At 42.9% G+C, this 15692-nt stretch overlaps 1 protein-coding gene across 8 annotated transcripts in view; it reads right to left on the reverse strand.

Moving 5' to 3' along the window:
- Nucleotides 1–14288: 14288 nt before the first annotated feature.
- Nucleotides 14289–15692, reverse strand: part of UTP18 (UTP18 small subunit processome component) — a 39336-nt gene continuing 37932 nt past the window's right edge. For 2 of the 8 annotated variants that reach the window (XR_002178169.3, XM_019944378.3), the window contains 3 exons: nucleotides 15644–15682; nucleotides 14774–14820; nucleotides 14289–14444 (listed from right to left, as the gene is read on the reverse strand). Coding sequence is in view for 6 of the 8 variants with exons in the window: in XM_019944378.3 (XP_019799937.2) it covers nucleotides 14435–14444; nucleotides 14774–14820; nucleotides 15644–15682 (96 nt within the window). In the remaining 2 variants the exon portion in view is untranslated. Of the gene's footprint in view, nucleotides 15683–15692 lie in introns of all 8 variants that reach the window. The other 6 variants (XM_019944379.3, XM_004324113.4, XR_012328699.1 and 3 more) reach the window with 5 other exon arrangements.

Raw genomic sequence — 15692 nt, forward strand, 5'->3', positions numbered from 1 at the left:
TAGCAGGGAGGTGCCAGAAAGACAGGGTAAAGAAGAACGTGCGAGAGCAGCCATTGCCCAAGACGGCCCTCCTCAGGCCCTGGCCTCTCCTGACCCCACTGAGGGTCAGCTGTGTGCCGCTCGGCTCCCTGCAGCTCAGCCCAGCACCAAACCTACCACCTCCTGCCCCAGCCAGCACAGGCCCCGGGCTGCACGATTCCAAGTGATTCGATAATGACAGTGCCACCTGCAGAAGGTGCAAAGGCTCTTCCACTCCTGCCAAGAAAGTCATTAATCACATTTATTAAGTCATTAATCACGTTTATTAAGTCAGTGAGAGTTAAATACAGTAATGAGTAAAAGAAATTCTGGATGAACAAGATATGATAATGTACCTAAATGACCACAGATAGTGCTGGCGGTTTAGTAATGTGAGGTGAAGAACGGTGCAAGCCATGGGGTGATAGCACACGGTCCCCAGAGGATCAGTGGGCCTGGGAGACAGCCCAGAAGGTTCTGCCGGTTGGGTGGGGTTCCAAGCAAAGTGAACGGCCCATCGGTTCTTCTGATTTATTAGTTTGCTGATGCTGCATGAGAGACATCTGTTCTCTCAGTGCCTGCCCAAGTCACCTCCCAAAGTTTCTTGCTGAGAATGAAAAACAAGTGTTTTTCTCTGGGCGGTGACTTCAGTGAGGCAACAAGTATTTACTGTGTTTAAGACGCATGACTAATACTAGTAACAATAGGAAGCAGCAGCAGCTAACATTTACCACTTGCTTGCTTGGTGCCAAGCCCTGGGTTAGGCATCTTATGGTCTAATTTAGGCCAACAGTCCGTGGAAGCATATCTTGTTATCCTCGTTTGACAGATAGGAAACAGGGTTTAAAGAATGTAGGTAACCTGCTCAAGGGCCCAAGGCCCCACGGCCCCACGTCCAAAAGTGTGAGTTAAGGTTGGAGCCCAGAACTGTTAGACTCCAACAGGGATGCAGAGAAGTATAAGCTGTGTTTGCCACCAAAGAGTTGATAACAATGATAATAATGAGGAGAAGGAGGCAGCTGCTGTTTATTGAGCACCTGCTATGCGCCAGGTACAGTACTAGGCACTTTGGTTACACTATTAGGTCACAAGAGCGGAAGGTCCCCCTGCCCGCTCAAACTCTGTAATGAGTGGGGGTCTGATTTCAATAAGAGAGGTGGTCACAAAGACAGGGAGCTGACAAGAAGCCAGGGGTAGAGATCCTTGTACTGCTGGGCTTCCCAAAGTGTGGACCAGCATTCCAGGTAGCTCCAGGTTCCTATTTTGGGAGATTTCCATTATTTCAAAGTTGGTACATAAATGAGGCTTAGATAATATTTTGGGTATCTTACTACCTCAGATTTGTACAATTTTTTATTAGTCTCAAATGCTACCCTACCGTATTTGTAAACTAAAATTCCCAAGAGTAAGATTCTGCATTGCCCAGCTTGACCTAGATTGGGCAGTGTTTTTGCCAGAGCCAGAGACTTCACCTGGCCAGCCTGTGAGTGAGCTGTCTCTCCTTGGATCAGGGACTCATCCCTGGCTGTGGCCCAGAAGCAGGAGGGGTGCCCAGGGTCAGGTGGTACAAAACATGGCCGCCTGGGGCTGCCTCTGTCACCATCTTATGATGGACAAACTAGCTCAGAGCCCAAATCCTTACTGAGACCTGAGAGATAGAAGGAGAGAGGGAGATACAAGGCCAACAGCTACTGAATGAATGAAAATTCTGATTCTGATGAAATCTATCAGAGAAATGAGCCACTTTTTGAAAGATAATGAAATGAGACAATATATGATTAGGGCAAAAATGATACAAAAATGTAGGATTCAGAGGAGGGAAGGTTAGGAAACTGGGGAGGGTCCATGAAAAATGTAGAACTTGTTCTGGGCCAGGATTATATACCAGACAATGTGCCTGGTGCTGGGGAAAGAGTTGGTTAGGACAAAGTCCCTGTCCTTGCGGAGCCCTGAGACTGAGAGGAGGCACAGACACCTGAAGACATGTTATACATAGAAGACAGTGTGTTGACATGACAATGGCAGTGTACCAAGAAGTGGTTCAGCTCTTGGTTCGCTGGAAAGGAGTAAATGTGAGGGATGGCTTAGAGGAGGGGAAGAAGAAGAAAGCCAAACAGAAGTTTCTTGGGAGGACGAGATGAAGGAAAGGCATTCTAGATGGAGGACAGTACAGAGGCAAGAGGCAAGAAGCCTTGGGTGGGCTTGAAGCGTGTGCAGTCTGGTGTTCCCAAGCATGAAGCACAAGGAGGAAAGGGCAGCAGGTGAGGCTGAGCAGGCGAGCAGAGAACCGATCCCAAAGGGCCTGGTCAAGGCACATGGCCTCGAGCGAACAGAGCACAAACTACAACGTTTTCAACAGAGAAGAGACATGACCAAGCTTGAGTTTTACAAAGAGTACTTTGATGGTGGCCTAAAAGTAGAGAGGCTGAGAGATCAACTTGGGTGTTTAGACCAAGTAGGAACTGGGAGAAAATGGGGCACCAGACCAGAGGTTTTGATGCAACTGAAGAGCATGTACGGTGGATACACGTGAGTGAGAACTGAAAGGACAAGAGCTTATGTTCAGAGAATGAAAGATTGTACTTTTAAGATTTTTTATGACAAATTCCAGATGATGATAAAGTCCAAATGTAACCTGGGAATGGAGGTCAGTGAGGTGTTACGAATCCAGGAGATGATGAGAAATAATTCAGATAGTCCTGGACACTCATCCCTTTCCCCTTTCAGTAGCTCAGCAAAAAGCTAGCTCAGCAGCTACCAGCGAGCTCGATGGAAAAAATAGGCTCCCCCTCCTACTGCAACAATTTCTGTCACCAAGCAGTTGCCACTGTTAGTAGTATAGACGTTCCCTGCCTCACCATCCCTGTGACTGTGACACACTCCTGGCTGTCTCCTCCTCTACGGGAACTCTACAGGTCATGGGACACACAATCCGGCTAAGTCTGATCTAATCCCCTTCTCTGAAAGCTTGGGGGATTGAGTGCCCTCTGTTATTGCTCTGCTTATAAGTTCCCCCCGCCCCCGAACAATAAAACCCTACTGTATATTTGCACAGTAGGAGGTTGAGGAATTTTGTGCCCAGAAAAATCTGTGGGTTGTTGGCATAGCAAGTATTGTGGTAGAGGAAAAGGCTTGGGGTCCAGGACCAAAGTCCCCAACGGTTACGAGGGCACAATTCATTAATATGCCAGTTCGGGCTTCCCTGGTGGTGCAGTGGTTGAGAGTCTGCCTGCCGATGCAGGGGACACGGGTTCGTGCCCCGGACCGGGAAGATCCCACGTGCCGCGGAGCGGCTGGGCCCGTGAGCCATGACCGCTGAGCCTGCGCGTCCGGAGCCTGTGTTCCACAACGGGAGAGGCCACGACAGTGAGAGGCCCGCGTACAGCAAAAAGAAAAATAAATAAATATGTGTGATATGCTTAAGTAAAGATAGTAAATTGGGTTTTTCACACAGGGGTGATGGGAGTATAAACTGATAAGGGTTTTGTAAAGCAATTTTGCCATATCTATCCATATTTCAAATTAATACTGGTCCCATGTGCTTCACAGGGTCAGAAGAAAATGAAATAATAAATGTGACTACAGATGGATAAGTGTGAAGGACTATAGAAACACAAGGTAAAGACAAACTCAGGCTGATCAAGCACCTCGTAAATGTCAGGGAGAGTGCTATACTAAGTCCTTTATACATATCATCTCATTGAACCCTTTATAATCTCTGTCAGATAATTATCATTTCAGATGTGGCAACGAAGGCTCAGAGAGGTTTAGTAACCTACCCAGAGTTACCTAGCCAACAAGTGAAAGAGCTTTCACTTCAGAAATACTACTCCAGAGGAAAGAGAATAGGGAAGCACTAGCATCTACCCTGACAATTCGTTGGACATCAAAGAAGAATGAAACCCAGTGCTTTCACTGAAGAAAATGGAATATTCTTGCTGATATGTAAAAGCAAGAAGCCCAGAGGCCTTGGATGAGAAATAATCTTTTGTAGAAAGAGTAACAGTGTAAAAACACATTAGTATCTTTTCAGCAATATCATATTACAATACCTGTTATAAGAATTAAATGATTCTGGGCTTCCCTGGTGGCGCAGTGGTTGGGAGTACGCCTGCCAATGCAGGGGACACGGGTTCGAGCCCTGGTCCGGGAAGATCCCACATGCCGCGGAGCAACAAAGCCCGTGCGCCACAACTACTGAGCCTGCGCTCTAGAGGCCGCGAGCCACAACTACTGAGCCCGTGTGCTACAACTACTGAAGCCCGCGTGCCTAGAGCCCGTGCTCCCAACAGAGAAGCCACCACAATGAGAAGCCTGCACACTGCAATGAAGAGTAGACCCCGCTTGCTGCAACTAGAGAAGGCCCGTGCGCAGCAACGAAGACCCAACGCAGCCAAAAATAAAAATAAATAAAATAAAATAAAATAATTTTTAAAAACAAGTGTTTTTAAAAAGAAAGAATTAAATGATTCTGCAGTTTTCAAATGCATAAACATATGATAGGTCTTATTTCAAGTTGGAGGGACTCGAAGTAATTCTACTCAGTAGACATCTAGGTGAACACCCAGCTGAAGGCTCACTGCTCACATTGCATGGATGAACCCACCAGCCTCACAGCCGCTGAGTGCCCTTCCTGGTCCCTCCTGAGAGAGACCTGCATCCCAGAGCCTCTGAGCGACAGGCAGAAGTTTGGCCCCGGGGTTTCTGGAGAAAGCACCAGGCAGAATTTTGGTAAGAGGAGGAGCAGCAGGAAGGAGAGAGAATTCACAGACATGAAAGGCAGGTCCCCAAGGGAAATACCACTCATTCCAGAGGCCACTCTGAGAACAGAAGGAGCACTGGACTCAGAGTCAGGACACCTGGGGTCCTGACTGTCATTTACTGGATTTGTGACCTCAGACCAAGTCATTTAACATTTCTGAAACTCAGCCTTCCCAAGGGCATAAAAGGGTTAATAAAAACTGCCCTGCCTACCTCCCCAGGCTGATGAGACAATAATAACAGCTGGCATTTACTGACTGCTTGCCATATGCCAGGCAACAGGCCACACGTTTTATATGCTGCAGTACTTCTTAGTTCTCCATCAAGCCTCTGGAGTGGCCTCTATTACTGCCCCTCTTTTACAGGTGAAGAAACTGAGACTTGGAGAGTGTAAATAATTTGCCCCAGTTAGGGCTGACATTCTAAAGCAAGTAGATTGACTCTGGGTTCTATGCTCTTAACTGTGATGCTGTACTGCCTCCTGGAGTACACACAGCATAACTAATAGGACCCTGTGTCCTTAAAACTGTACAACAGGAAGACACACAGTAGGTACCAAATGCCACCTATAATGCAACATCTCCCCAAGCAAAGCAGAAGGGATGCTTCAAGGACACCTCCAAGTGAAGACTGAGGAATGTAGGGAGATTCAGGAATATGTCCTTCAAACCCTCAAGACAAGAGAGACTTGGAAATAGCAGGAGGGGGTGTTGTATCCTCTCCTACCCCACCCCCATCCCTGTGAGACAGCCAGAGGTGCTCCCTGCACTGGAGAGAGGTCCTGGGAGTTTCCAAGGTTGCACAGGACAGTCCTCTTTTTGCAGAGGAGACAAGAGGAGGCTTCTGAGAGCACAGCCTCAAGGTCTTCCGGTGAAAAGAGACAGGGAGCCCCACTGAGCATCCCCACGGAGAATGAAGAGCATGGGGTACTGTAGTAGAAACAGCATTAAAGTACAAGTCGGGACACTTGGGTTGGAGTATCAAAACTTGGATCCTAAGTCTAGCTCCAACATTGACAGGTTGTGTGCCCTTGGATAAATCACTCCACTGTCAAGACCAGATGACCTCTAAGGTCCCTACCAAGCTTGATTCCTACAGCCCTATCTTCTCTGCTCTGCCTGGGCCATGGGGCCCTTGGATGGAGGAAGGGACCCATTACTTATGAAGTCCTTATTATGGGCAATGTACTGTCAGAGTCTTTTTAAAATAGTAATAGCATTAATATGACATATATCAAGAATTTACTCTGTGCTTGACCCACTGCTAAACTGCTTTATGTTATGATAAGAAAAGTTATCCAAAACTTGGAAATAAGACAAAGTGATTTCTCCATCCCTTTATTAGAGCATTGTCTAAGAAAAAAGAGAAGCTGTAGCATTCTCTCTCCCCAAACTGAGAGGGGGAACGAGGTGGATGGACAGATCCATCAAAGAGGAGACAGAGGTCCACTGGAGACCCAGGATCTTCAGGGAGAACCCAGGGTTTGAAATAAAAAGAAGCAGTCAGAGAATGCACAGGGAGTCTTCCCAATAGGATAAGAAATTCCATAAAGCATAGTAGAGGCCAAGGCCTTAGAGAGAAATGGGGTGCGGTGACATGGAGGGACTGAGCTAACTCCTACTCACTCCTCCAAACTCCATTTAAACCTGGCTTCCTCAGGGAGCCCTCCAGGACCCTTCGGACCAGGTCGAGCTTCCCTGCTCCATGATCCAAAGCACTCTGCCCTTCCCTTCCAGTTACACTTGTTGAACTTGCAATTACCTGTCTAATGTGTGATTTTCCCTTCGTGAGAGGAAGGCCTGTATCTGTCCATGACTGCTGGGAATCCAGCACGAATGACATAGTACCTGATGTACACAGGAGCTCACCTGATATTCAGTGCGTGGATAGATGAATGGATGATCTGAAAATTCAGGTGAAGCCAACAGGAAGAGGGAGCAAGACGCTGAGGTAGAACAGAGTATTTCATCTTCTGAGAATTTGATTTCCTTTCACAAGTCCATACATGCTTTCTGAAGGGAGGCAGGACCTACAAAGAGGGAATTCTGTCACCGCTCAGCTGTCTGTGAGATAATGCGTTTGCCCGCTGCTGGCTGACTCAAAGTTCCAGAGTCTATTTTCAACTCATTACCTATTTTTAAAACTACTGACTTGAGTTTTGCCTCTGGCTCTCGGCAGTTCATCTCTCCTTATGCCTTAGCATTCTCTCTTAAGCTCTTTTTTACAACTTAACCTCCAAAATAGTCCCAATTTCAAGTATACTGACCTGCTGTCTGTATAAACCATCAAAATACCTCAGAAGTTTCATTTCTATTCATGTTATACCTCCAAGATGGTGGCTTCCCACATCAGAAAGTGGCACAAAAATCCTTAGTTGAGCTTCCCTGGTGGCGCGGTGGTTGGAAGTCTGCCTGCCGATGCAGGGGACGCGGGTTCGTGCCCCGGTCCGGGAAGATCCCACATACCGTGGAGCGGCTGGGCCCGTGAGCCATGGCCGCTGAGCCTGCGCGTCCAGAGCCTGTGCTCCGCAGCAGGAGAGGCCGCAGCAGTGAGAGGCCCACATACCGCAAACAAACAAACAAAAATTCCTTAGTAAACCCTTGCATCTTGATTTGAGATGCAGAAAATGTGCTTTTAGTCATTATCAGTCCATATTTACCCCTTGTTCTCTCTGTAATCAAGTCAGATTTTCTTGAACTCATAAAATTACATATCTAATATATGAAGCAAGCACTGAACTAGATGCTGGAGATACAGAGAGTAATAAAATATTAGCAGGACAGAAATATATTAACAAATGCATGTCAAGGATGGGTTGAGGGGAGGAGGAAGACTGCTTTCCCTGAGGGACTGGTATTAACTTCTCTTATGGACAATGTGGATCATAGAACTTTGTTTTTTTTTCTTAATGGAATCAGAATGATAGCATAGGCAAAGTAAGATAATAATAGGTATCATTTTCCCTCATTAGGTTATGAACAATAATATCCAGTGGTGAAATTTTATCAATGTTTAGCTGTCAAAGAGAAAGAAGGGAAGGGGAATGTTCATCCCCATCAGTGGAAATGTCATTGGCATAAAAGCCTTTTTGGAGAGCGGTTTTTATCAAACTTTTAAATCAAAAATTTTAATGTCTTTGTCTAGCAATTCTATTTCCAGGTATCTCCCCTGGAGAAATACATATGTGTACAAAGAGCCTGTATAAGACAGTTAATTGCAGCATTGTTTAGTTTACAATAGTAAAAGACAGAAAACTACCCAAATGTTCCTCAGTCAGAGATACTATGCAGTAGTTACAAAGGAGGTAAGTCCATATGCACTGCCATATCGGCTGGAAGTGAAAATAAGTGCAAATAGTGAGTTGGAGAATACTGCAACTTGGGCCTATTGCTGTTTAAAAAATAAAACAAAAAATTTTAAAACATGCATGCATGTATCTGCGGCAAGCACTGTTGGTTTTCTCCCAACAGTCATTCCCTCCTCCCCCTCCCTCCTTGCAAACAGAATGCCCAGAAGTTTTCAAGCAACAGGCAGATAGCAATGTGCTATCTGGGGCAACAGGTCCCACTGCCAGCCCCTGGGATGAAGCATGATTGGTTTTATGGAAAAATCGGTCCTCTTAGACAGTGATTGGTCTAGAGGTGGGCTTGTGACCCTATTCTGCCAAGGAAACATTAGGGAAAGTCTGCAGGGAGACTTCCATCAAAGACTTTCTCCTTTGATCAAAAAGAAAAGCCCTTGGCGAGGATGTGGAGAAAAGGCCACCCTTGTACACTGTTGCTGGGAATGTAAATTGGTGTTGCCTCTATGGAGAACAGTATGGAGGAGCCTCAGAAAATGAAAAATAGAACTATCATGTATGATCCAGCAATATCGCTTCTGGGAACATATCCAAAGGTAACAAAAACACTGACTCAAAAAGATATGTGTGTTTATGGCAGCATTATTTACAATAGCCAAGACATGGAAACAACCTACGTGTCTACTATTGGGTGAATGGATAAAGAAGTTGTGGTACACACACACACACACACACACACACACACACACACACACACACGAGAATGTTATTCCACCATAAAAAAATGAGGAAATCCTACCACTTGCAATAAAATGGACCTTGAAGGCATTATGCTAAGTCAAATAAGTCAGACGAAGACAAATATTATATTATCTCACTTATATAGGGAATCTAAAAACAATAATAACCAAACTCACAGTAAAAGAGATCAGACTGTGGTTACCAGAAGTGGGGGTGGGGGGAGAGAGGGAATTGGAGGAAGGTGGGCAAAAGCTACAAACTTCCAGTTGTAAGACACTTAAGTACTAGGGTGTACTGTACATAATGTGCAACATGATGACTATAGCGAACACTGCTGTGTGTGGCATATAGGGAAGATGTTGAGAGTAAATCCCTCTGCCACCTCCATCTATGTTATCTACTATTAATGGAATTTTGTGCAAATCCCTTTGGTGTATTGATAAACAAATTAATATGCAAGTCATTTGGGGGGATCTATATACTAGCTACAAATTTTCTATGCAGCAAACATGGTTTTTATATAAACTGTAAATTTATCCAACTAATCTGTTGAAATAATTCCAATGAATTGGAAATGCTAGGACTAAGGATATCCAAAATTTATAGTTTGAGTCCAAACTAGATTCCCCCCTACTATATATAGATGGGACCTCATCAATCTTGTCCCGTGTTTATGTGGGTCTGTTTCCTAAGGCTGTACAAATGTTAGATTTTTAATCTTTGGTAATATGATATTACAAAGAAATTGCTTTTCTTCTTATTGTTCAGCTCAGTCATCTTCATATATGCTTAATCCTTACTAGTCACTTGTGTTATTTCATTTTTCATTTCCCTTGGTACCTCAATGTCTTTGTTACTGGTTTCTAAGAACTCATTTATGACTGAGGATGGTAACTATTTGTCATGCAATGCAAATGAAATACCATACTTTATTGCCATCAACTTACTATGGTGATTTGTATTTTGGTTGTATATTAAAATATAATCATGTTGTGCTTTATAAAAAAGAGTAAATCCCAAGAGTTCTCATCACAAAATTTTTTTTCCTTTATTCTTTTCTTCTTTCTTTTTTTATTGTACTACATGAGATGAATGTTAGCTGAACCTATCGTGGTGATCATTTCACAATATATGTAAGTTAAACCATCATGGCTGTATGCTTTAAACATATAGAGTGACGTATGTCAATTACTTCTCAATAAAACTGGAAAAAAGAAAAAGAAAAGCCCTGCCAGGGAAGAGACTATTTTCTCCCTGTTCCCTTCCTTCCAGCTTGGAATGCTCTTGGGTTGTGTGAGGATGTGAGACTTCAGGTACAGCAGCCATTTTGCAGCCATGAGTAACAGGCAAAGAGAACCCCAGACACACTGACCAAAGATACGGCATTGCTGAGCCACCGAATGGATTCTGAAGCCAGCCTGCCACCTCTAGACTTCATCAACGTTAAATGTCCTTATGATTTAAGCCACTATTTGTCAGGTTTTCTTGCATTTGAACATATAATTGACTCAATACCCCCCCCAAAAAAAAACTACTAGCAAAATATACATCAAACTGTTAATAGAGGTTCCGTTGGATAGGAAGGGAGAGAGGACTTTCACTTTTTCTTGAAATATATTTTTCCCCAAAAATATATGAGTATTGCTTAGGTCAAAAATTGAAAAATAAAATACAGTTCAACTTTAGTAACCACACATGGCCTACATATCTGGCTTCTAATTTCCCTTGTCTTATTCATTTTCCCAGGCTCTGATTCACTTCTATTTTCCCTCTTTACTGTGTGTTTTGGAAGGCCACTTCCAATCTTCTGTTGAAAGACTGTATTAAAAAAAAATGCAACAAAGGGTATAGGTACTATAATCGAAGTCCATCTCAGTCTTGTTAGATGTGCAGAGTTTGAAAGGCAGAAATAGTAAAGGCAAGGAGGAAGCATCAGCAAGAACAAAGGCATGTGGGAGAAAAACAGCTAAGTTTATTCAGGGAAATCTCAAGTAGCTCAAGATTTCTGGAGTGGTGAGAGCTAGAGAGATGGAAAGAGGCTGAAATAAAGGGTCCTTCTACGAGCATAGGAGCTTGAATGTCAGCTTGAACCTGACTGTGGTCATGATTCTAATGATGGCAGCTAACATTCACTGAGAACATGTTCTGGACCAGGTGCTGTTCTGAATCTAATAACTAGTCCTACAAAGCAAGTCAGCTTTTATGCCCTTTCCATAGATGGGGAAACTAAACAGTTTGGGAGAGATGAGCTGTTGAAGGATTTTAAGCAAGAGTAGCATGTTGAGATTTGTATTTTTAAAACACATCTCTATACATACTTAAATATTTAGAGATGAAATGATACATCTTGGCTTTGCTTCAAAATAACCAGTTTGTGGGTGGGGATATAGATAAAAATTCCCAGGAGCTGATCATTGTTGAAGCTGGGTGATGCATAGAAGAGGGTGTATTATACTAATCTCTCTTCTTTTGTATACATTTGAAGTTTTCCATAATAAACGTTTTTTAAAAATCTCTGGCTGCAATATAGAGATCCAACTGAAAGTGTGAAGTTAGGGTATTAACAGGTGAGAGCTGATGAGAGTCGGTGAAGTGGCAGTAGGATAAAAAAAATAAGACATTTTGAGAGAAACTAGTCTTTGTGGTGGGGGGATGGAGTAGCGGAAAAACCTCAGGTTTAAAGTCAGTCTTAGGTACCTAGCTTAAGTGACGCAGTTAATGCAGCAGCTGTTAACATTATAGTGAATAAAAAAACAGGTCTGGGAAACAGTGAAAGGCAGGGTGTGGAAGTGTGTTCAGTTTTGGATATGTCAAGTTTGGTATGGCAGTGTGTGGGGCATCTAAATCAGTGGCCCTTTCATAGAAAATCCTTGAGTATATACCTTCAATTCAATCAAACCTATTTGTTTACAAATTACCTAAATGATCTATAGTAATATGTTATGTAACAAAGATACTTTTTGCATGGCATAGAAGTTCTAGCATTTCCTACCCACAACTTAATGGGCTGTATTTCATACTATTAAGAGTATGGACACACTACCCTTTGAGGACCACTGATCTCCGTAAGGGTGATGGTTTTAGACTGGAATGTTCAACCTCTCTGAACCTCAATTTACTTCCATGTTTATAGAAAATACTACTTTCCTTACAGAAGAACAATGAAAATGTCATGAGATCTACATATATGCTGATGTGAGCACAAGTATGGTGCCAGGGGCTGCAAAATGCTGTTTATACTCCATTCTTCCTTCTCCCCACACCTCTTGCACCAGTCTCCATTTCCTCCAGATTAGAGTAACAGAATAGCCCATGCTTTTTGCTTCTTGTGTGAGGAATCTGGAGATGCATTTAAGTGGACTCCCGAGTGGCTTGAGAGCTGATTACAGGTGTGAGCAAGCACTTCATTTCATAGGCATTTGCTTGCTTACATCCCATCCCCAAGGTGAAGTGCAAAAATGCTGGTCACAAACCCTGCAGCTGGTCACTTCATTCTGCACAGGCTTAGAAAGGGTTACATACCCTCACCAGGAACACACCACACTTAACAGCTAGTACAGCAAGAGACTTCTCACAAATGGAGAAATTTTTCAAGAGGCTAAGAATTCTTCAGTTCATTGAATATTAGCAGGGATTGGGCGAGAGATGAGTTGAATACACTAAAGGTCAATGCATTACTCCAAATAAACCCCATGTGGCTCTAGATGACAAAATATCACCTCACAGCTTGACAGTCCCCCCCAAAACACATATAAGCCACATTCATGCTACCTTAGCAACTGCCAATAGAGAAGTGGGTAAATAAGTTCATGACTGTGGCTCTTACCTCCTTGAAGAGTTCGCTTGGCACTGGTTACAAGAAGGATTTGAGCTTGACTCAAATCCTCTAATCCCCATCAAGGGAGTAAAAAAAATTAGAACTGGGAATTCTTTATTCTCCCCCTAGTAGAGTATAAAAATGACCTAGAGATGTTAACAAAGTAGAATTAAAATTTAAACTCTGGGGGCTTCCCTGGTGACGCAGTGGTTGAGAATCCGCCTGCCAAAGCAGGAGACACAGGTTCAAGCCCTGGTCCGGGAAGATCCCACATGCTGCGGGGCAACTAAGCCTGTGCGCCACAACTACTGAGTCTGCGCTCTAGAGCCCGCAAACCACAACTACTGAGCCCACGTGCCACAACTACTGAAGCCCGTGCTCTGCAACAAGACAAGCCACCGCAAGGAAGAGTAGCCCCCACTTGCCACAACTAGAGAAAGCCTGCGCACAGCAACGAAGACCCAATGCAGCCAAAAATAAATAAAATAAAATAAATTTAAACTTTGCTTCCATTATTTTTTTCTAGAACGATAAATTCTTATAAGTCTTTCGCTCTGAAAACCACATGCAAAATAAGCACATATAACGCTTAGCGTCCATTTCTGAAACAATGATTGAGCTGAAGCTTAAGATAAGGTGACGACAAAAAGCTACAAAAGCTTCAATTACTCACATAATCTAATGCTGCCGTCTAGCAACTCAAAAGAGAAATATTAATAAGCCTACTGGATCTAGGACTCTGAAATTTTTAGCCTTAGTATTATTTACGACAGAAGACATTGAAAAAGGAGGCCACATAGGGTCTCCACAATTGTACAGCAATAGCTCATCTTAATAGAAAATGTTCTTTTAGAAAGATGCTGGGATACGTTAACACAATCCAGTGGGCTGCTCGAGGTCATCACCCGTAGACCTGGAAGGACCCTGAAGACACTGAAGGTACCCAGCACTGGCCTGTTTGTTTGTACATTTAAGTGGGATCTATTACTTCTCTGGGCAGAGCCAGAACCATTTTTTGTCATTGGAGTAACTTCCTTTTCTAACCTGCCATTTCTTTTCCACATTTTAGAAAGGAGGTGGGGTGAAATACATAATATAATGTCAGTTTTTCCTAAGAAACATAGGGACTTAAGCAAGGTTATACTATGATTAAAGAATTATGCAATCAACTGACAAACTTGGAACCTCAACTAAACTTTTAAGTTGGCGTCATGTACATTTCCAGGAAGGGGAGTGGCTAGTAATTAGTAGGACAAGCATACCAGGTGTTCATATGCCCCCTTCCCCACAAAGTAACAGTGACAATCATTTGAAGTACTAAGCCCAGAAAAGTCTTTTCGCTTCCACAACTACCTTTCTAGGAAAACCTGAAGGTTCAAAATTTATACCATTAGATCCCATGGTTCTCATAAATGTGGACTGACCTCCAGCTCATCAGAACCTCTGTTAGCTGATACCCAGAAACACAGAGAGATCTATGCTGGGAAAGGGGGAAATACTCATCAGGGTTAACTGTGAAACAGGAGTCTAACTACCTGTATTATTTTTGGCTACAGACAGGTGTTTCCAATCTCTCATGCTGGGTCTTAAAAGAAATGCACCCACATTAGCGTGTGTGTAGGTGGAGAGGGAAGAACCACATACACTTAGTTTCAAACAAAAGTTACTATGGGTTTATTAAAACATTTCTGGTAACTTAAATAAGCACAGCTGGCTCAATATATCATTATCCTTATATTATCACTCATTCTGGAAAGTTTCTGAGAAGATTTATCAGGATGGGTTTCTCTTGTGGCTCAACTGGATCTGAGGAAAGAACAGAAGAAATTATATACTTGATTTATAGTCACTGGTCACCAACAAACAACATGCACTGGCAGTGCTGTTTTGGGAGGCAAGGCAGCTGGACTGCTTTCCCCTCCTGGCTAACGGTTTGCTCAAAATTCCACCACCTTCAAAAATTCTTTCCCCTAATTAAGTCTACATGCACTCCCAGAGTCTCTCCTCAACATTTATGAATCTCAGAGAAGACCAAATTAGTCAACTGTGATGAACAGCTGGTCGCAGCTCCACCTCAGAACCACCACCATATCTCAGGTGAAAAATCAAGCCATAGGAAGAGAAGCATGTCCTACTGTTTTAAATACCAAGCAGCAACTGGAGGAAGGCACAAATCTTGTACCTGGAAGTCAAAAGGTACAAACGTCCAGTTATAAGATAAATAAGTACTAAGGATGGGATGTACAGCATGATAAATATAACGAACACTGCAGTGTGTTATACAGGAAAGTGGTTGAGAGAGTAAACCCTAGGACTTCTCACCACACAGAAAAAAGTTTTTCTCTATTTCTTTAATTTTTATCTATACGGATGTTCACTAAACTTATTGTGGTAATCATTTCATGACGTATGTGAGTCAAATCATTATGCTGTACACCTGAAACTTATACAGTGCTGTATGCCAATTATATCTCAATGAAACTGGAAGAAAAAGAAATACATATATGGTGTATATGTGTACATATATGCATATGCCAAATATATCTACTATATACGGCAGCAAAACTAATGACCAACCATTAACTAGCTACAAGGCAAGCCACTTATAATCTCTCAAGAAACATACAAAATAAAAGGGTTTGAGCTTACGGAAGCTATAATTATATCTGGAGATACTTATCTCTCTCAGTTAAGTCTCTTCTCCTTTGTGGATTAAATATTCAGTAATTATAATTTTGATGACCATTATGGACACAATATTAAAGATCTGCCCTCAGAAGAACAGAGCCAGACTGTTGTGATTTGGGACAAAAAATTCCCAAGGAAGGTTCAAGTCCAACTAGGCTCTTCCTGATCTATATCCATCCCACTCCCTTAACTGAAGACAGCGCAACCCAGAGGCAAAGAAACAAAAATCAGTTAATATGGTCCCTCTGCCAATTGACAGCAATGGGTGTAACCTTAAAACTTTGTAGGATGAAAAAAAAAGTGAAAGATTTTCTTACTTCAAATAATCTCTTTAAAAGTCTGAGTAATGATGCAACCTGAAAAAGT

This window comes from Tursiops truncatus, chromosome 20 (genome assembly GCF_011762595.2).
Source record: "Tursiops truncatus isolate mTurTru1 chromosome 20, mTurTru1.mat.Y, whole genome shotgun sequence".
NCBI classification, from domain to species: domain Eukaryota; kingdom Metazoa; phylum Chordata; class Mammalia; order Artiodactyla; family Delphinidae; genus Tursiops; species Tursiops truncatus.